This window comes from Haliaeetus albicilla, chromosome 25 (assembly GCF_947461875.1).
Source record: "Haliaeetus albicilla chromosome 25, bHalAlb1.1, whole genome shotgun sequence".
Lineage (NCBI taxonomy): Eukaryota > Metazoa > Chordata > Aves > Accipitriformes > Accipitridae > Haliaeetus > Haliaeetus albicilla.
This window is the reverse complement of record NC_091507.1, coordinates 2195188-2217848: the sequence shown is the minus strand read 5'-3', so window position 1 is coordinate 2217848 and position 22661 is coordinate 2195188. Positions and strand designations below refer to the sequence as shown.

General features: G+C 41.1%; 1 protein-coding gene across 5 annotated transcripts in view; it reads left to right on the top strand.

The window, feature by feature from the left end:
• Nucleotides 1-2392: 2392 nt before the first annotated feature.
• The window catches only part of LOC104318293 (ras-related protein Rab-9A), a 32774-nt gene continuing 12505 nt past the window's right edge, over nucleotides 2393-22661 (top strand). The window contains exons 1-2 of one of the 5 annotated variants that reach the window (XM_069770370.1): nucleotides 2393-2704; nucleotides 14549-21804. In XM_069770370.1, the coding sequence (XP_069626471.1) occupies nucleotides 2635-2704; nucleotides 14549-15639 (1161 nt within the window). In that variant the 5' untranslated portion in view covers nucleotides 2393-2634 and the 3' untranslated portion in view covers nucleotides 15640-21804. Of the gene's footprint in view, nucleotides 2705-4801; nucleotides 4869-9582; nucleotides 9632-14548; nucleotides 21805-22661 lie in introns of those variants that run through there. The other 4 variants (XM_009919497.2, XM_009919496.2, XM_069770373.1 and 1 more) reach the window with 4 other exon arrangements.

Genomic DNA, 22661 nt, shown 5'->3' with positions numbered 1-22661 from the left:
GGCAAGGCACTTTCAGCTGAGGATATAAGGAATCCTACATGTACTGTGCTCACAATTGTGCAGATAGAGAGAGGTTAAAGAAAACTAGCATTCAAAAGTCTTACCCTTGGAGCCCCAAACTGAGACTAAACTGCAAACTCTTGAATGTTGCAATGATAGCTGCTGCTGAGCTCTTGACATACGTATGCTGCAAAAATACTTAAAAATACATAAGGCAGGCCTTTGGAGGACATGCCACATTTGGACCTGGAAGGCTTGGACTACATTCCTGTTCTGCCACTGTTTTCTTCTGCCAGTTCTGTAAAGTCATGTCATCTGCTTCAAATTCTTGATCTCCTGTTTCATAAAACTATGGACTCTTTGGGATAGCTTCCGCTATCTTTGTTGCTGTATGAGCCACAAAGAAGAGGCAAAAAGGAAGCCCGATCTCACCTGTGGCCTCCAGCTAGCCAGGGCTGACCATCATACCATGTGTTCAGTCACTGACGAATTTGTGAGCTTGGCACAAATACATTGCGAGTAGAGTATTAAGCAGAATTAGCAATCATTTAGGGTTCTTTGTTATCAGTGCATAATGCAACCACTGCAGCACTAGCAAGGAAAGTTTTGACACCACTCAATAATGAACACGGATCACTGGGTCATTACAGTAATTTAATAAATTGCTTACGTGATTTTTTTACATCCTATATAACAATGCAAGGCTTTCTTTTTCTTTGTGATTAGTACTGGTGATGTTCATTATGTGAAAATAGGGCAAAAGAGGTGTGTCTGCTGTACACGATATTCATGCTGAAAAATTATTTGGTAAGTTCAGTTTACTGTCAGCAGAGGGCAACACAGGCCTCATTAGTGAATAAAACCAAAAACATTTACTAAAAAATCACACTGACTTTTTACTGTAATTGAGAATAAACCCCACCATACAGTTGTAGATTTGCTGTAGAACTGAAGTTCTAGAAGTATTAATCTTTTACAAAATTATTTTGAATGCCTTATGTAAAACATGTATGAAAGAGGAAAGCATGGCAATAAAGGCAATGACAAACACCTTTGCTTTGACTAAAATACAGCAACTTTTAGGTGTTTACTGCATGATCTGATATGTCCAGCACACTTCATTATATCCAAAAGCAGCTACCCCATGAATTAAGTTTTACGGCATTTGTTTTCTTTAACCATGTGTATACCAATAGCTCCATTTGTCATCCAAAAGACTAGCTGGTTATGCCAACAGTAATGGAGTACAGTGTTGAAAATGGTAAGTTTTACAATATTTTTTCTGTTCTCCGCTAGCCTCAGGCACGATGCTCATTTACCCCACTTGGCATGTCGCACTGTCTTTCCCGAGCTGCGTTTGCTCAAGGACCATGCCATGATGGAGGCTGAAGTTTTAAAATCACCAGAGTATTGATATAGAGAACGAAATGTTTATTGCTTAATGATTGTCTCTCTGTAAATTTACGTACCAAGGACTGGTGTTTGTCAAGGACTAAGCCTGTCAGAGACTGGTACTTGGGAGTGATGAGCAAGAAGGAGCCATGAGCAATCACAAAACTTAATTAAATGTTTGATGAATTTACGATCTTGTTGAGGAGGCACAAGTAGAGGCCTTTCTTGAATAGATAGGGCCGGAAAAGATAAGAACTCCTGCCTTTGTTCTCGTCCTTGTAGATAATTTAGCTTAAACTAGCCATATGGTTTTACACCACTAATGAAAACTTAGATAATAAGAGCACTAACAAGCACTGATGTATCAAAACATGTAAAGGACCATACTGCACAGAATCACCTGAGGGGGGTCAAGTAGCGGACAAGTGAGGAGGACTATGGAAGACCACCAGAGGACTCCTGAAGATCACCAGAGACCTTCAATGTGCCTACGTAAAGGACATTTGTGTGTGCTAGTAGTTTCCTGGAAAACTAGTGACTATGTATAACATTTCTCGGAAATCTAGTGAATATGTATGTAGAACATGTCCCTAACCTGCACAATTAGGCCCGATGGTGTGCACGATAGGTGGAGCGATCCCCCGTGCATCCGGCGCTGCCAATAAAGAATTCCTATGTAATAGTTAATCAAACTATTAAGTTTCTTTGAATCAGTATCACCTACTTCTTCCTCCGCCTCAGGTCTGAGGGGAACCAAAGAGCTTTTCCAGCCTTGCCAAGCAGAGCGCTCCCATGGCCCAGTCCAGCATCCCGGCGCCCCTTTCACCTCAGAGCCCTGTCAGACGCCAGAACCGAGCAATGCCCACAACATGGCGGCAGCCTCCGCTGGAACCTGCGCCTTCACACCTGAGGCTGCTTAGGAAAGCAAGTTATTTCCACGGCTGTTGCTTTCTGCCGTTGTTTTTTTGGGTGGTTTTTTTTTTTTTTTTTTTCGAGCCCCGCAGCGGCTCCGGGGGGGCAACGCAGGAGCTCACCTGAATTCCCACACAACCCCCTGGCTACCTGACAACGGGACGTGGCTCCTCAGCCCGGGGGCAGCTCCCGCCCACTAGCGGGAGCAAGCGGGCTCTGAGGCGAGTGGCCGGTGCCGGGGCTTGCAGGGAGCCCGGGGGCCAGCGCGAAACCGCTCAACCCCCCCCCCCCGCAGCCCGGCCCGTCCGCTCGATCGCTCGCTCAGCAGACATGGCGGCGGCGCCGCCCGGCGCGGAGCAGGAAGCGGGAGGGAGGCGCCATGTTGAGGCCCGCGGCGGAGGTAAGGGCGCCGGCCCCGCCGCCGGGGTACGCGGTGGGGGTGGTGGTATCGCTGTGCGTTTCGCCAGGGGCTGTGGGAGTGAGGCGCGCAGCTTCCCCCCCCCTCCTTTCTCCGTGTTGCCCGTGGGGTGATGCCGGGGAGACCCTTCCCCATGCGCTGGGGCGAGGGCCGGGGGGGGGTCTCCCCTCAGCGCCAGGAAATGGCGCCCGGCGGCGGGCCGGACCCCCGCGGGGCCTCGACTCCCCCTTCCCGGGAGGCGTAAACCGGCCCGCTTCTCCCCAGGCCCGGTTTGCATGCTGGCACGGTTGCTAGCCCCGGCTCGGGCCTCGGGGGGGGGCAGAGGGGAAGGGGTGCGGCGGAGACGGCTCCCTGAGGAGCGGGGGACGTTGGTGGGTAGGCCCGGGCTTGCTTCTCTTTCTGCCTGGGGTGTGCCCGGAGTCTGAGGAGGGGGCGCATTTCGCCCCTAAGCAATACAGCAGCGGATCAAACTGAAGCTAGACGGGTCCGGGGAGGTTCTTGTGAAGGATTTGGACAAAAACCACTAAGTTAGCGTATCCATGGCATTACCGAGTGGCGTTTTGGAGCACAGGTACTGTGCGAACTGGCCCACCCGTGTTATGGGAGTGATTGCAGGCTGATCTCCAGCTGGTTTCTTGGGCTGGTGTCTGAGGTGCAGGTTGTGGTGGTGCCGGTCAGCTGCTGGTGTCGTGAGGCCGACTCCAAACCTCTGGCAGACAAGCTGTCACCTGCGGCTGGCTTCCACGCCAGGCACACGCCAGCTGCTTTCAGACAAATACATGCTGCTGGGCTGCTTCTCCTAGCTGTCGTAGTTAACCTACTGATTTCTATCATAAGTGGCTGCAATTCCCACTCACAGAAAAGGCTGGCCCTGAAAATTGCGCGATGGATATCTGTGGTGGTAGTATTGTGGAATTTTTGGGGTATTTGTTATATTGGTCCCCATGCAGCATTGGTGTCTGGAGACAAGTCAAACGCTGGCATAAATACAGAAAGGAATGGGAGAGTTCACACTTTTCAATGTAGTATTGTTTTTAATAATTAGATATATAAAAATCCATTTCGTTTCAAGTGTATTTCACATCTTATTTCAACCAGTACATCAGGTGTCATGATCAAGACTCTCAAATGTCTAGATGTTGTGTACTTTCATATTTAAGTATTAATGTTTTAGCAGAAGGAATTGTAGCAGGCACTAGCAATATCTTATAAATACCCTTTGATTACATCACACGTTTTCTCTGTAGAGGAGTTAGGAACATATGTGCTCTTCTGCACACAAAGGATTTATTTTTACAGGGAAGAAGTTATATCATTTTTCAGTGGAACACCTGTGAAAGAATGATAAAGCAATATCTAATGTAAGTATGTCCCTGACAGCGGAATAACAAATAGAAATATTATTGAGCTGAGGCTTAACTAGAAAATGAACGTTAAAGCAATAGAAAGTCTATGTTCATCTGAAAAATGATCAAAAGCTCACAAAAGTTCATAAAACATGTTTTTATTACTTACATTTCCATTTTTTTATTGTCAGCACAACCTGCCGTAAAAAGACATTACAGACTGAACATTTACTTTTGCTTGTAGTGTGCTAGAATTTAAGTCTTTGCTAGCTCTACATGAGTAAGAATAATCTTTAAAGCTATTTTGTCAAGGATATGTATTCAAGAGAAAGAATTGCTTGTTCCTTTCTAAAATTATTCCTATTTTGTTTCTAAAGGATTAAGTGAACAAATGTACTTTGAATAGATATGTCTTAAGTACATTTTTACTTGTTGATTTAGGCTCCTCTCTGCAAGCCAGTCTGTTCTGTTGGACTTCTGTGCCAATGCAGAAAGGAGGATATGAGATCCACCTTAGGAAAGCTTTATTCAGGTTGAGGCTGTCCAGGTTTCAAATCAGTACATCTGCAAGAGGATATAAACAGTATTTATGGAGACTGAAAAATAAGTAGACTTGCAACAATGTCAGATGAGATCTGTCAGTTAAAAGCCAATTTTAAACCTGGAGCTCACAGTAAGTTCTTCACTTCAGTAGGTTTAAAAAAACCCACCCAATTAATTCTAGGTAAATGAACAAGAAATATAAAAGGAAGTTAGAAAATAGTGGAGGAAAGCTCAAATACCAAGCAGGAACGTGACAGGTAACATCATCATCATCGTTATAGGTGAACAAGGAAAGTATTGTCAGTCTTTTACAGTTAAAATAGAATGCTCAAAACTCTTGATTTCTTCAAGTACTGGTCCTTGGAGCCATGTTGTACATGATAGTGTAACTTTTTCAAAAAAGTAAACCCCTAATCGTTTTGTCTGTGGTGTGGAAAGATGGGAACTCTAGAGGCTTACAGCCTTAAAAGAAATGCAGAACAGCTCCCAGTTTTTTACTTCTAAAAGTATTATGGTGTATAAGCCTAACTCAGTGTATTGGGGATTTTGAATTATGATTTCCCAGTGTTTGGAGGACAGCATTATGAATGCTTCTGCTGCACAGACATTGAGCAGAGGGAGCAGTCCAGATGTCTGATACAATCCCAATGGTGTCGAGAAAGAGGGAGCGTGCGCTTCATGAACTGGAACTGTTAGCATTACCTATATAAGGCAATACAGTTAATGTATGTTGAAGAAACCAGCTTCCCCTTGGAAGATGTCACAGCCTTGCTGAAATTATTTGGCTGGTCTGCTGTCCTAAGTGGTTGGAAGTATTAATACGATCATTGGCATCTATCCAGATGAACAGTTTAGGAGACTAAACTGTATTGAAGTAGTTAATTAATAAACAATGACACTAAGCTGCTTAAATCATATTGGTATTGTCTGGTATGTTTCTAGAGTGAGGAAGAATGTTTATAGCATCCTCTTGCTGTGGGAAAATAATGAAATATTCTTCATATTGTCTTTCACATTTAACAACAATAATAATAAAGTCTTTTTGTTTTAAAATCTGTTACTATTGGAAAAGCAGGAATGTTAGGAAATGAAGTAATCATTTTACAAAGTGCAAATAATTTCACACAGTGAAGTTTTGATTGGGTACTAAGGTAGGTGATGTTATAGGAACGGTATTAGTGTTTTCTACTTGTCCCAGGTTAAGCTTTGCTCTTCATGACAAAGGCATGTCAGGAAGATGCCAGATGTACTTCTACCAAGCTTGGGTTTTCTGTGCAGATGGTAAGCTGTACTCTTTAGTTTGCAAGAAACTCTGTTGATTTATAATCACAAAAATTATTGTATGATTTGTGAAAAATTCTGTGCAGCCCCCCAAAAAGCCTGAACCCCTTGATAAACTTCACTCTAGCAGGTCAGGTTAATTAGCACAAAATACATATGTCACAATCTGTCCCTACCATAGCTAGGTAGCATTAATTCATGTCTGAGTCATCTGCTTAAATCTCATTCAACACTCTTGCTATGTGTATTTGTCCCTTGTGGCCAAAATGGTAGTTTATGTTTTGAAAATGTATCCTGTGTGTCACAAGCCTGACTTTTGACCTGCTGGAAGCACCAGCTAGTACCTCATGCTGGCAAGTAGTGACAGGTGGCTAGGAGAAAAGGTATTCCTCTGCCAGCTTTCATAAGGCTTTGTCATAAAAATTTGAAAAACCAGAGAGTCCCATGGAAAATTCATGTGACTGTGTGCTCAAACTTGAAAGCATGATTTTGAATAAAGTTGGTTAATGCTGAAAAATAATCTGGTTGTAGATTAGAGGAACCATGTAAGTTTTTTATGTGAAATGGTGCAAATTTTAAACCAAATAAAGCACACATTATTTACACAAAATTTCAAATGAAACTGTTAAGGACAAACCTCTCTGAACTATATATATGCTTTATTATTGCTCCATTGAATCTTAATGTATTAGAATGTATTGTGAATCTGTATAGCTGTCCTATCGTGGAAGAGATTAGCCAATACCTCCACTTGATAACTTGCAGTCTAACTTCTTAAAAGTAAATTTTGTCCTTTTTTTTTTTAACTCTTTAGAAGTATTTTATTAAAAAGCTCAACCATATCAATAGAAATAAAGATTTCCAATCAGTGGAATAATGCATTACTTGTAACCTTTTCAGGGTTTAAGATGTTTGTCTAACTCAGATAACCAGTCAGTTCAGTAGAAAAATTCACATGGGTAAGGCAGACAAGATACAGGAGAAGCTAAAATATCTTCCAGTGAGAATCAGTTTAATTCTCAACTAAATTATTAAAAGAAACTGTTAGCAAGGTAACACTTCTGCTGGGATGCGTGTCCACTGTAACATCAGCTGGAGCTCCTAGAACTCAAACCAGCTGTAGCCGTTGAAGTTGTAAATAATTGTCTTGGCTACTTTTTGCCATGAGATAATTCAGAGGTGTTATTTGTTTGGTGTAGCTGCAACATGTGAGTCTTTTCCTGAGCTCCAGCTTATATACTGAGGTCAAACGAAGCCAGTGGCTAAGCAGTCTGGTAAGGGCAACAGCTTTTCCTATCTCATTAAATCCATGCATGTTTGATCTTATTAGAAAAATGTGCCGACAACTCTACTTTGGGGTTGATCCCTGAGGCTTGATGACTTCATTATGCAGTCTATTGATTTTTTTTTAATTATCTTTTTAAGGAAATAAGAATTCTATCTTAATTAAAAATGGGGGTTCTAGGAGAAGCAACTCCAAATCAGGATTAAAAATTTGCCTTGTAAAAGAGGCTACTATGTGCATCTTCACATGAATGCAACGTGCTCTGCCCTCTCTCCCCTGCAAACTCCTTCTCTTGGGAAGAAAGCTGTGGGATAATGTTTCCAGTGAGAGAAAAGCAGGGCAGAGACAGTATAGCTCCAGATTAGTTAAGAGCACCGTAGTTCAAGCAGTCACTGATGTAAAAAATGCAGAACAAAGCTATTGTTCTATCAGACTACTTTCCATTATGCACAAACTCTTTCACCAGATGTTGTCCTGGAAAATTTCTTGAAACAATGTTTTATGTAGTATTCTTAATTTTCCTTTCCTTGGTCACTGTGGCTCTATTCTGTTGTGTGCAGAAGAATAAAAGATGCATTTTGCCTCTGGTACTACAGTGATAGCGTTCTGCAAGTGAAGTAGAGATTTTTGGGGAATGGTTTTGCAACAATCCTGAGCTCACGTACTCTGCTGCTTCTGGATCTTTGACCGAGAGGTGACTCTCTTGGTCGGTGAGGTGTCGGTGGTCATGGACATCTGGCAATAGTGCTGTTGTATCATCTCAGTTATTATTGTATTAACTTAACTTTATTTGTAGCGATATTCTTAGAAGATGAATTTCTGTATAGTTCAGAATTTTTTAGGGATGGGAGGCAGTCTGGCTTAGAGGCAGGAAGAGTTCTGATTTTTGTGAAGACGGAATAAAAGCCCTGGAACGTTGTTTCTTGGTGACATCTTTGGTATCTGCTCTCCCACTGTAGATAGGATGAAGGAAAGTTTATGAGTCTGGAGGCTGGCTGTGAGAATTCTCTGATTTTCTCTTAGGCCCTGAGTTTAAAATAACATTTGATAATTTTCATTGTTTATATGGAATTTAGGTTGCCCAAAGGATGAAATCTGGTGTTTCCAGGACTGTGCTATGCACCGTCCCTGCTATAGCATTAACCACATTTTTGGCAGAGAATTTATTACACCATTAGGAGTACTTGGCTTCTGATCTTTATCTTGGCTGTGGTCTGCATTTTCTTCTGATTACATAGGATTCCTCGGAGAAAAAAAATCTACATCTGAGGTTCGGATGAGGGAGAAGAGGACTGGTGTTCAGCCCTTCCAAGGCATTCATCCATACTTACTTGAATGCATTCTGAGTTTGTCTTGGTTTATCAGTGAGAGTTAGCTGTGCTAAGGCAAAATAGGCTATGGCTTTGAACCAAGTAAGGCATATAGCAGAGACAAGGCATTTACCCCAAATGGATTTGGAGAGGGCAGTGTTTTTTCCAGGGATTGGCTTTGCAGTTAGCACCAAGTGTCTCAGGCTGGGGTTTTTTGTTTGTTTGTTTGTTTGTTTTCCCCTGCTTAGTTGTTTTACTGTTTAAAAAAGTTCTGATTCAACTCGGTATTATTACAGGATGACGATATTTTAAACCTGAGGTAGCCTGATCTTTTTTTTCCTCAGGAGCAAACTGACTGACAAGATTTTTATTGATCACCATCATTTATTCTTGTATACACAAGTGACTCATTATACCATGCAGTCAGTGTGAGAGCTCCTAATGACTTGGCCAGAAAGTACCTCATCAGCATAGTATTACAGAGTCTCATTGTAAATACAAGTCAATCTCTACCTTGTAACCTTCAAAGGACACTTGGAATTCAAACGGATGTTCTCATGCATTGCTGAAGTTAAGCAGGATGGAAATGCTTTGTGTAGTTGTAGGAGGGATGAGGGTGTTGGTTTTGTACTGCACAAAATTGTGATACTATCATTTGTACTTTTGTTCTTGCATCTCTACAATAACAAAAATGCATGATTCATTTCATAACTTAAGAAAAAAAATCCTTTTTCTTGGATTTCTTACCTCTTGGAACTAGGAAGACAGCAGAACAGTGCTGACTGAGCACGATTCAGTTAATTTTACAAATATTTGTTCAGCAGCATTTGCCAAATAGCATGAAATCAGGTAGAAAAGTGGTCAAATTCCAAATTTAGAAAAATCTTGAATGAAAGAGCAATGTGTAGGCCAATGACTGGATAAGGGATGCGCTCTTTCCCTCCTGTCTGTATCCCAGCGCCTTTGGACTTACAGGGTTGGGGTTTTTTTGCCAGATTTAGGCAAATAGGTACCCTAAAAACGTGAAGTCTCTTAAAGGTCATAGGGAAATTGTTTTATCTTTTATCTTAACAGGCTGGAGTTTTCTCATTATGCGCATTTCACAAGACTCCGTGGTTTTGCTATGCTACAGCTCCCTCAAGTGGTAAAACAATTTCCCATTTGGAATTGCAGTTTGGTTTCTGTGAAACACTTGCTTTCTCTTCAGAAAGTTTGGAGACTTCCCCCAACCTCCTCTTTGTTGTATCTTTTTTTTTTTTCTTTCAAGGAAGCGAGCAGAAGTAAAATGAACCATTTCATAACCTTGTATGTTCTTTGTAAGTTCAGGAATCTGTTTAATTTCTAATCCTGTAAAATAATGGTCTCTGTCAGCCTTGGTGATAAATCCAGTCCTTGCTTGATTTACTGGCCAACAAATGCACAAACAACTTTTTTTTTTTTTCTTTCTCCACCACACTAACTTTTAATTTGGAAGCTGAGATGAAATTTATGGTTGAGTAGTTAGTGTAGTATTTCAGATGTATGTATTATTTTTCATCTTGAAGGATCTTAAAATCCTTTGCAAACTAGGTACACACAACGAAGCCAGTGCCACTCCAAGAATGCTTTCCTCACAGAAGCCTCGCTATTGTCACTGCTAAAAACATGTTTATTACCCTTATTTAGTGGTTTCTCTGCTGGCTATTTCTTGTGCATCTGCTAGTTACCAGTGAATATCCCACTCCATTGAAGTAATTAATTATGGATTTGGTTCTGTTCTTGTCATATATTTTTGATGACTTGCCTTTTCTGTTGTTTTTACCTAATAAGTTAGGTAATAAGTTTGAAGGGAGTCACTCAGTCCTACCTCTTTGCTCTATGTTGTACACATTGAGGAAAGCATTCCTTCAGAAGTGATTGTTTTGACTTAAATGCGAGTAGTCTGTTAGGTGGTTGAGTTTCCAAAATTATTTTAAAATCATTGTTCATATTTTGATTTCCATGTTCTGTTTTCAGTTTGTTTAACTTCTGCCATAACATTTAGGTACTTGAATTTAACAATGCATAAACTTGAAAAAGTCAATGCATGACTAAGAAGATCTTAACATTTCTAATAATTTAATTTATTGCCTTAGCACACATGTGGAAGAAGTCCTAAGGTAGAACATATATACTGCATTTAATCCAATCTAAACCAGCCTTTTATATATCTGGTAGAGGGTTAAAAAAAAAAACCAAACAACCCAAACAAGTTGTCTTAGATCTGCCTGTTAGAAAAAAAAATCTTAGTGTGGGGTGATGAGTTAGCATGTCAGCTCCTTCTCAGTAGCTGTAGGTGTCCAGTGAGCATAAGGTAATTGACTGTGAGCGTGTGGCAGAATGGCTACATTCTCGCTGCAGATGCCAACGTGTGGGCTCCGGCTCCCCTCAGAAGCTTTGTGTTAGTCACCCCAGCTGTCAGTGCCTACTCATAGCTGTGGAGCCGAAGGAGTCTTTTTCAGCCGTGTAATTTTCTTGTGTGAGATTGGCCACAGAAACAGGCATGTCTTCACCTTGCCACCCTGGTGGGCTACCTAGAGTCAGGTGGATAACCATGAGCAAGGACCACTCCCATAAAGCAGATGATATCTGTGGACTTTATGCACCATTTCTTATGTACAGATCCTCACCCTGCAATATTAGAGAGGAAACTTTCTATGAAGCATAGTCCTCAATGAAAGATCGAAACTCCTCCCTTACCTTTGTTGCAGGGTAAAAGTATATGCATGGACAAATTATCAGCAGAGCACTTTGTGTGTAGTAATTTCTTTGCATGTCCATAGTCCTGTATACTAAATATTGAGAATTCATGAAGTCGTCTTGCATTTCAATAAGTATATTTTATGGGATGTGTAGCATAATACAATACATCAGATAGGTACAAGGACTGAAGAAAATTATGTTTCAAGTGGAGTATGTGAGAAGGAGCAGAATTGATTCTAAAGCACAGGGCAGTCATACTGGCTGAGCGTATAACTGTATCACCAACTCTGCCCTAGACTGCATGAAAAACAGTAGATCAACAGATCATAATTTTCTAATATCAGCTACTTAGTATTCAGGAGACGGGGAACCATCCTGCTGTAGTGATGGCTGCCCTACGTAAGAAAACACCTCTTTCCACTTTCACAGCCTCTGCGTGTTCCTGCAGCAGAACAGATGAGTGGATGCAATTAAATGTGCTTTTCAGTATGACAATGCATAGAGTTCAACTTAAGTATTTGAAAAATTCATCCTGTTTCTCTGATTCTGCAACTTCTTGAGGAGTAAATCAGTTTCTGTAATAGCCATTATTGAGGTTTCGCAGGATTTCAAAATGTCAAACAAGAATGAGCTGTTTAATACAGGTTAAGTGAATGCACAGAGCATTCACTGTGGAGGTCAGCTTGGTCTATAGAAACGGATGAAGGTTTGTGCTCACTCTCTCTGTCTCTGTCCTTTCCTTTTGTGGAGCTCTGAGGCCCTATCTAAAGTTTGAACTTAGAACATGAACATGCAGAAAACAAGTTAGCTGGGCTGGTCCTCATAGAAAGCAACAGAGCATGGAAATTACCCAGCTGTATCACTTGTCTCTCCTCTCCCCCCATTCTCTGGAAATTTCATCACGGAAATGGTGATTGTGCAAGAAATCTGCTTATGAGTTCCTTTAAATATGGACATGTGTAGCTAGCTTTGTATCAGTCTCTACCAGGCAGATGACTTTTTCTGGAGTAGAATCGGGTTGTATGCAACTTCAGACAAAACATTGGTTTTTTGCACAAGTTTAGAAGACTAACTCCTAAGAAGAGACAAACGCTTAACACTCACAGCATACCATTCAATTTTGCATTCTACATTTAATTCTCCTTTTCAGCAAACAGGAGAAGTAACATTAGTAGTATTAACACTCTGTGTGTGTAAATTTGCATATAGCAATGCACTGAGCATCTTTTGGTTAAAGGGCTTGATAAAGAGGAATTGAAATCTTACTCAAGCCATGAGAGACTGCATTCTGAAATCCCCTTTTTCTTTTGTTTAATGCATCAGAATATATGGGAGCATGCTTTAATAATGCTACGGCTGTAAGAAAACAGGTATTTTTTAGGCTATAAAGGGATGTGTCTTTAAAGAATTTCCAAAAATAGCAATTAGGAGTTTGTAGATGTCGCTGTTTTGAAACTGTTTTGCAGGTATCGCTATTTTTGAACTGCCCTGCCCTGATTGATAATCAAACTGTAATATGATGCCAGCACTAGCAAGGGAAAGGGCAGTGGTGGGGACCTCAGTTAAAAGTTTAGTAGTCCGGCTTGCTTCTCTGTTAGCAGCTATAAAGAGAAACTTTGGGAAGAGATATAACATGATCTCTTGCACAGCAAGTGAAAGGTTGAGGGTCATGTAGGAACCAGAATGGCGTTTGGGTCTTAAGATCCACTGAGTTACGTCAGGCTCACTTAAACTTGCTGCAGAGTAGCCTCAACCTTTGCTTTGCAGCTCCCAATAAAATGTGTTCAGCTGCTTACTGTTTAGTAATTGAAGAAATCTCTAATATCAAGTTATGGTGACGTATAAAAGTTCTTCAGAAGGCCTGAAAACTTGTGACATCTCCACCAGGTGCTTGAAAAAGTCATTTAGATCAGTGGTTTGGTTTTGGTCAGATACTATGCCCACATTAGCTGTTTAATTTTATTCTTTTGAAGTAACAAAGATGTGAGGAAAAAGTCTGAAATAAAAAAAAAAAACATAAGGATTTGTGAAAAAATCTTGGTAAGTTAAGGTATAGTTACAGGAGTGACTGGCTTTAAAAAAAACAACAAAACAAAACAAACCCCAACAACAACCACAAAAGCACCTACAATGTGGAGGTTTTGGACCCACTTTGATTTTTCTATTATTGTGTATCATTGCAACTTGTACTGAGTTCATTTGTAGTCAGATGCTTGAAAACTGTGAAAAATGGAAAGAGAGGTTTACATACATGTTTCTAAAAGTTGAAACGTAAGTCAGTTTTTCTGAGGAAGATTATTTTGCATATGTGTTCTGGAAGGATGACAGCAATGATCTCCCTGCATCTGGAGTCTTGCAGTAAACTTCCATGTCATTGCAACTTTCAGATTAAATTAGTGCAGTGTTTACTTACAAATCTGCCTTTAGAGATTATCGGGACGCTATTAGAGAATGTATTCAACAGTGTGAAATCATTAGGTTATTCAAGTACCTGTTATAGCAGAAGGTCCCAGACATGGTTTTTAATAGACTTTAAATTTCTGTAATAGAAAAACAAACTGATTTTCTGAAAACAGCATTTTTATTAAATTCAGTTTGTTGACACCAATACTGTAAAAGCCTGACAAATATTTTTATTGTTTCTCTGTATGTGTGAGGAGGGGGAGATATGTTTCCTATAAGGCCTCCTTTTTATTTTTTTGGAAAGCGTATCATTTGATAACTGTCTAGATTTTGAACATCAATGGATGATCATCTAGTGCTTTTGGTGAAATTTGCTGAATTTCAGAACTTGTTGCTGCTTGGTAGTCCAGTGGTACTAGAGTGTACTAATGCGCAAACACTGCCAAGTCTACCTGTAAGCTCATGCAGCAGAGTGGTTGTGTAGTTACCTACTTTCTTGTAGTTGAGAATCTCCCTGTGAACTTCTGTAGTGGTGTGCATGTATGACAAACATTTTTATTACGCTAGTAGTGTCTTTGTTAGCGTGGTTTTTGGCAAGACGCTGTGCTTTTCCTTAAAAATTAGTGTCATACCCTACTTTTTAAATTGTCAACCCTGCCACAGCAGAAGTCTCTGCGGGTTCTCCTTTCCACCAGTATTTTCCTTGGATGAGTGAAGACTAGCATGCCCACTTGCATTTTTCCAGGACCCAGGCTCCTCTGCATTTTGTATTTGCTCTACTAACTCTACTGTACACCATTTAAAGAAAAAGCTGCCAAAAACAGTGATCTGTACAAATAAAATAGTGTAAAATAAAAAGAAAACCTTGTGAGAATATGTAGAAAATGAATTAACGTCATAACTGCAATAAATATGATAAACATTTTTTTGCTTTCAGGTTTAAAAATGTCTGACCAGAAAAATATTGCACACAGAGCCCATTGTATTGAAAAACTACTGTCTGAGAACAATTTCCAAGATATTGAGGATCATCTTAAAGAACTTGAAGATGTTGATATGACTATAGAGTATCTTCAGGGGACTGAAGTTGCCAAGGCTGTATACAGAGTACTCAAGAGCTGCCCTTCAGCAGAGTTGAAGAAGAAAGCAAAGCAGTTACTGTCAAGGTGGAAAGCACTTTACAAGAATAACTGTGTTCAGTCAAAGCAAGTTAAAAAGTCAGTGTCTGTGTATGTGAAAGAGGAAAGTGAACATCTCAGTGTGGTTCCTAGAGAGCAGCTGCTGTCTGAAGGACCATGTCAGCAGGAGGTGTTAGATGCTGCTAGTTCTAAAACTTTGGTCCCATCGCAACCTGTTAGAAAAGTGGTAGGTAACGACACAGAAGGCAGCGTGAATCAGCTTGCTTCTTTTGAGGAACAACACACTGATAATGAAGATTCTAAACCTCCTGTTAAGGAAGCAAGTCTGCAGCAGGATCTGATGAGAGCTCTGAGGTGTAAATGTACGGATCTTCTTTATAAAGCTTTGACTGGTTCTGCCAAAGACGAAGAAAAAACTGATAAATGGCTAGAGCTATCTAAAGAAATTGAAGAACATATTTTTGCTCTTCATGCTAAAAATGACAAAAAGTACAAAAATCGTATCAGAAGCAAAATCTCTAACCTGAAGAACCCTAAAAGTTGCCACTTAAAACATAAACTTTTTTCAGGGACTTTGAGTCCAAAGGCTTTTGCTGAGATGACAGTGATGGAAATGGCCAGCGATGAACTGAAACAGCTCAGGGCTCTGTATGCAGAATCATCTGTTCGGGAACATCAGCTTCCACAAGTTATTAATGGCACACAGACAAACAAAATAAAGTGTAGGCGCTGTGAAAAATTTGATTGCACTGTCACTATGATAGCCAGAGGAACTCTATTTCTTCCAGGTTGGGTGCGAAACACAAATCCAGATGAACAAATGTTGACTTACGTTATTTGTAATGAATGTGGAGAGCAGTGGTATCACAGCAGATGGATTTGTTTGTAATGCTATCCTTCTTTAATAAGTGGTTTAGAAACATAGATTTGAGAAGGTATCTCTGTTGAAACTGTATAATTTAAAATTTTGTATTGATATTATGTAGATGCTGCCACTAAAGTGCAAAATCAGTTTTAAAAGTTATTTTTCAAGATGACTTGAATAAATTATGTGGTTTTAAGTAATGTCAATACATAAAGAAATAAAAGGGAAAAAATGGTAACACTACATCTGAGAGGAATATTCACTAGTAACTCCATTAAAAATATTCCAAGTGCTGCAATTTTTTTCCCCAAGGTACTGAGTACTTGGAATTTTCATTATCTTCAGCAGGAGTTCTTTCACAGAATGTAAGTTTCATTTACAGTAAACAAACTTTCCAAAACTGCAGTTCACATACTTGTGTGCATTGCAGAATGTTCAGCATAGACTCATTCCTTAAATAAATCACTTCTTGCAAGTAAGTGTGAGATTATTAAGTTGGTTTGAGAGCTAATGTAACAGGAAAAAAAGGAATGAAGAATAGAGTGTAAAAGAGGGAGAAGGCAGCTAGCAAATGAAAGCAAAAATGAAGTTCTACTTTAGCTTTTTAAAGCTATTGGAAAATAGGACTTGCGACAATCTCTCAGTTTGGAGTTCAGATTTGCAATGTAAGATGATATGTCCTGCAACTGTTAAGAAATTAAGGCAGGATCAGACAAGTGTTTATTTCAGGCAATTATGTAAATACAGTATTAAATTTATATCTTTATTTAATAAATAAAGGCATGAAGCTAATATCTGAATGGATATCCTCTCTTGAACTGGGTCATCTGTCCTGAACTGAGCAAATTAATGTTTTTATGTGGTGCAGATTACCCAGAAAAATGAATAGAAGGAAATCTAATAGCTAAAGCTTGTATACCTGTTTTTGTTCCAGAGTCAACAGGATTCCCAGTGGCTATATGCTAGAAGCATTTCTTTTTCAGAAATTACCACCTTAGTGTTGTTCTCATTTGAGTAATAGCCCTGTTGGTTTTTTTTTCTGGAAAACTTAAAGTTAGTTTAAAATCAACTATCTGAATACTTTGAATGGAGTATTTATCAGAAGTCAAGGAGATGTTTCTTCTCTCAGCTGGGAAAACCACCTGAATCTGGGTATCTTTCACAGCTGTCTATTGGTCTGTAGAAGACTATGTTCATACTGTGTGTCCCTGTTTCGGTTTCTTCACTGGTTTTGAGCTATTGTGAATGTTTAAATGAGAGGAAACGGGCCTTGCATTGAGTCCTGATTTTCTGAGCACACGAATGTGTCAACTGACAGACCTAAGGAAATGCAGGGAAGAACGTCTGCCCCGCCTGAGAGGTAAGGTTCTTGCAGCAAAGCAGTAGTACTGCTTGGAAACATAACCTCCTTCATCATGAATTTCCTTGTTGGAGTATGGACTAGATGGTGAAATGGGTCAATAAATTGCCAAAGTCATGCTTTAGGCACAGAGGAAAGTGTTTTGTTTCACCCTCTTGTATAAACCCAATAAAACTGCATACTTGGCATTAATGGGGATACCTTTTACAAACGCACAGCAGGCATTTTGCAGTTCAAGGCTAAAATGTATCAGCTGAGCAGAGAAGCCTGGTGAGTGTTTGGTGGAGGAATTAAGGACAGTTCCTGTGCCCATCCAGCTGTAACACAGCTGAGGCTGGTCAGCTTCTCTGGGCTGAGGCTCTGCCCTCAAGCTCTCCAGCCACATGATTTGTCAGAGAGAGGAGTTAGGGGCATGAGATGAGAAAATAGCTCTTGGTGAACTAAAAGCCAGCCAGGACTAAAAAGTGAAGACAGGCTTTTATCTGTATATGGTGGAAGTGGTGTGTAAGCCGATGTTACAAAGAGGCGCTTACTATTATTCCACTGAAAAAAAACCCAAGAAAAATCTTTTCCGTTCTGTGAAGTGTTAACAGTTAACTTTCAGCGGTGTGATTTACTGTGGTATTATGTAGATTTTTATCATGTGAAAATGTGTGTTTTAGTGGAATTGCACTGATAGAAAACAAATATTAAAGCATTAGGCCAGACCCGCAGTGTTCAACTGTGTAACCAATCGGTTAATATCTGACCTTCCTTCCCAGCCCTTAGCCTTGTGCTGGAATTGATGTTTACAAGTAGGCCTGCTTGTTTAAGTTCAAGTACTTCTGTGTAAAGTATTATTTTTAGTTTTCAATAAAACTACAGGAAAGCAAACACTTCTGTGTTACTGGTTCACAGTAAGCACAGAGTTGTGTGCTGTCATTTTGGAGGTCATGGTCCTGTTGAGGAGAGCTATATGCCTGTACTGTGCTGTGTCAGAACACTGTGTAGCAGGAGGTTTTATTTTAGCTGTGAGCAACAGACACTTATAAATAATTTCTGCCTGCAGATAGTTTTGAAGCCATTCCAGTAACGTATAGCTCATCCACGTTTTGTCTTGGGGAAGGGAAATGTTACAAGGCATGGATGGTGTTTTTGACAGAATGTGTTTCAAGGGTAAAATTTGTAGCTGTAATACTGACTACATTTCTGACATATTGTGTAACGTCATTTTCTTTTGAACTGTCTCCATCGCTAAATATATAGTGCTAAGCTATATGCCCCAACATGACTGGGATTTTCTACAGATCCATATTTACTGAGGAGCTAAGAAAATGTAAACAGCAGCTATCTTAAAACTTTTTCAAATCATTAAGCAAGCCTGCCTCACTGCAGATCTGAGTGAGCTGTGCCTGCAGCAGCAAGAGGGTTGTTTCATTCTAGGCTTTCACATCTTGCTCTTTCTCCTAAGATGGGGAAATAATAAAATCCAGTTACTAACAACTGCAGTTGCAGCTTATGGTATAGAAACAACTGTCAGTAACTACAAATAGTCAAAAAGTGGATTATAACCATGCCCCTTTTACAGCTGTCCCTTAACTTTATTCTGTCTGTTTCAAACCAAGAGCAGTCAGAACTCCTAGGGCAAGTCCTTGGTGCCCTCACAGTTGTAAACTCAGCGTTTTAAAGTGGTTTTCCATGGTAATACATTGTGAGCAGGCATTCCTCCATTGCCTTCCTTCCCAGTAACAATTCAACCCGAGAGCTGGCTTTGTAACAAATCCAGTTAAAGCTAGACATTACAAACTGAGAATATATTTGTAAATTTTCTGAAATCCAGGAATCGTGAAAAGAATTTCTGTTCATATTGAAAGAGATGGAACCCTTACCTTTATTCAGGAGTTACCTAGTCTAAGCTGCTGGCTGCTGGTTCAACACACAAATAGTTGCTAGGTTCTTAGCATGACCTAAAAGCCGGGTACAAAATACACTGCTGCTTGCTCAGATAGTCTGTGAGACAAGGATGAGATCTGGGAATATTGGCAGAAAGGAGCAGAAGGTATTGGGAGGCAGGGAGAGCGAACTGGGCCTGTTTTAAGTACGCTGAGGACACAGATCTGTAGGGAATGAGGCTTTGTTGTTCCAGGGCTGGTGAAAAAGCTCATCAGGTTCGGTTTCATTTTATGCCTAGTTCATGCTGATAAACATGCTGCCCACAACTTCACATTTAAGGGTTAATGAAAGTGTATACAAAATCATGAATTATTGTGTTACCTTCTTGATCATCTTATGCCATTGGTTATTTTTGCCTAACACAGTTCATTACCACTTTGGCCATTTTTCCATTTGTGTTTGTATCTGATGCTCGTTACTTGAAAGGTTTAGTAGAAAGCAGGTGTCATGTGTAGCATCATGTGCCACTATTTATCAGAATACTGTACAGGCATGAAGTGCCAAATAGGAGAGACAGTCATTCAAGTAAATCATTGCTCTTATTTAAAAAGGCGTGGTCGTAGTTTCACTAAGCAAAGTACTGCTCTAGGCCACAGTGTGTCAATAGGTTCTATTGCCCCTACCCTGATTGTGTAACTGCACCGGCTTAAAATGTTTGACTGGATAAGATTGTGTGCTTTGGCTGAAAATGGCTCTAAAAAGTCAACTTGCAACTACACAGCGTATGCGCCAGCAGGAGGGTCTAGATTACTGGAGTACAGGGAGTGTCAGAGTCCAGAAGCAAGAATAAAAGGAAAGCTTTGAAAAGTGAGATTCTTTTGTTGTTGAAGTCGTCTTTTTTCAGTTTGTTCCAGATGGGAAAAAGATCTCTTAACTTTTTTAAGCAGAGACAATTAGTTTTGGTACAATGTTTAGCATATCCATGATGCTACTCCACAAAGGAGCGTGACATTAGAGGTGACCCACACAGACATAGGACAAATGTATGCCGAATAAGGCTAAAGTCTCTGTTTGTTTTCACTGGGTGTTCCAGAGACGCTGTAAATTCAGCTGCTGCTTGAATCCTATGATTTAATAGTAGCAATAAGGTCTTAAACATAGATTGCATTCAAAGCTCAAGCAGCCCGCAGCTGCAGAAGTTGTAATACATGTCAAGATGAGAGCTAAATTAACAATGAATTTCACGCAACTTTCAATGTAAAAGCAAAGATGCTATTCTGAGGAGTGCTCTATTAATTGGAGTCGATGTTGCTCCCTTAACACCAGTGACAAAACTCCTGGTTGCTGGAGATCCACTGCCAGATCCATTTAATTTCATTCTGTTGAGGGCCTTTTGTATCTCCCTCATAACCCTCTTACTGTAACACTTTTCAGGGAGGCACTTGGCTGCCATTTTTTGTTTATAACTCTTTCTTCCTTTCCAAGCCAAAAGGAAATTTGTGCTGTTTATTTAAACTGTATTCCTTTCAGTCTGCTGTGCTATGTATGTTTGTTACTAAAGCCAAGCACTGCAACTCTTTAAACAAATAAAGAACAGCTCTTTTTCTGGCAAAAAGAAAAGTTACCTGGTAACAGGCTGTGGTTAAGGAGCAGATATGTTGAATTACCGTCCTTCAGGGAGTCTTCAGGGTGTAACGGCCCAGTTTGTTGAGTGTGTGGAAGATAAGGAAAGAAACGAGCACTTTGATAATTTCTTGGATTGCTTGGGGGCTGGCTTGCTGCATTCTGGTATTAGCAGAGCCATAAAGGCAGATGACTTCATATCCCCTGATTTTGTACTGCTGTAATTCAGCCAGGAGGTGACAAATTCATGTTTTATCGAGGCCACGTCATCGCTTGCCAGGATGGCACAAAGTCTCCTTGCCAACTACAGATGGTAAAAAGCATTATTCACAAGCTCTATTATACGAGAGCTTTGCTTATACAGAACTTTCTCATACACACACACACGCACAAAATTGCCCTTTATTTGCCATTGGGACGTTATTTGCGCCGTTTGCTAGCACGTGACATAACAACAATTGTCTCTTCATGAATACAGCTCTGTGAATAAAATCCTTGAGGTGCAAAGTCAGCTCTCGGATGAACGTGCCCGTGAGGGAGCAGCGAGGGTGGGTTGCTGCGCAGGAGGAGGCGAGCCAGGAGCGGAGGGTGGGTGGCAAGGAGTGCAGGGACAGTGACTTCGCTAAAAAGGGTCACTGTCCCGCAGCACCCAAACAAGAAGGGCAGGGCAGGTTCGGTGACGTTAATCGGCCAAAACCCCGGTGCGCAGCAGACGGGTCCGTGGGGAGGAAGCCGTGCTGAGGTGGGGCTGGCTGTCGAATGGGGTTTGGGGCACGAGGTGGGCTGCGGGACCGGGGCCACCGGGCTCAGGCAGGGACCGAGCCGAAACGTGGCTCCCGCTGGCACCGGGACCCTGAGGCAGAGCGGGACGGTCAGGCAGCGGCCTCGGGCAGGAGCAGAGCCCGCAGCGCCTGCTGTCAGGACCCTACGCTGTCTGCGGAATTTAAAACCGGAGCAATGTTGGTGTGTGCGTTTCAAACCGCATCTCAGCTGGGCATTTTCCTCTGTCTGTTCCTAAGAACTGGCAGGTATACTTCATGTGACTGGCCGTATCAGTGGCATTATTTGTTCTACAGATTTTGATCATTCTACAGCAACTATTAGTTTTGTTACATACATGAGTAATAGTAACAGTGTGGACACAAGGGAAAAGGGCCTTCCGTTCCTGATGCTCAAGCATGCATGCGTGTGTTTTAACCATAAGAGTAACTCTATTGATACTCCATTATGCCTATAAAATCATAAGCATAATAGGCCATGGTTATGGCATGGTCCTTTTCTATTTTCTTTTATGTTCCCATGTAAAAGAAATAAAAATACATCCTATGTCAGAAGCTTAAGAATTTTGTTTCTAATTAGAATTTTAAAAATTTGAGGGACCTGGACAAGCTTGAGAAGTGGGCTCTTGTGAACTTCATGAGGTTCAATAAGGCCAAGTGCAAGGTCCTGCGCCTGGGTTGGGGCAATCCCCAGTATCAATACAGGCTGGGGGATGAAGGGAGTGAGAGCAGCCCTGCAGAGAAGGACTTGGGGGTACTGGTGGGTGAAAAACTGGACATGAGCCGGCAATGTGTGCTCACAGCCCAGAAAGCCAACTGTATCCTGGGCTGCATCACAAGAAACGTGGCCAGCAGGTCATGGGAGGTGATTCTGCCCATTTACTCTGTTCTGGTGAGACCCCACCTGCAGTTCTGCGTCCAGCTCTGGGGTCCTCAGCACAGGAGAGACAGGGACCTGTTAGAGGGGGTACAGAGGAGGGACACAAAAATGATCAGAGGGCTGGAACACCTACCCTGTAAAGAAAGGCTGAGAGTTGGGGTTGTTCAGCCTGGAGAAGAGAAGGCTCCAGGGAGACCTTACTGCAGCCTTTCAGTACTTAAAGGGGGCTTATAAGAAGGATGGGGACGAACATTTTAGCAGGGCCTGTTGCGATACGACAAGGGGTAGTGGTATTAAACTGAAAGAAGGTAGATTCAGGCTAGATACAAGGAAGAAATTTTTTTACAAAGAAGGTGGTGAAACCCTGGCCCAGGTTGCCCGGAGAGATGGCAGATGCCCCATCCCTGGAAACGTTCAAGGTCAGGTTGGACAGGGCTCTGAGCAGCTTGATCTAGTTGAAGATGTCCCTGCTCGTTGCAGGGGGCTTGGACTAGAAGACCTTTAAAGGTCCTTTCCAACCCAAACTATGCTA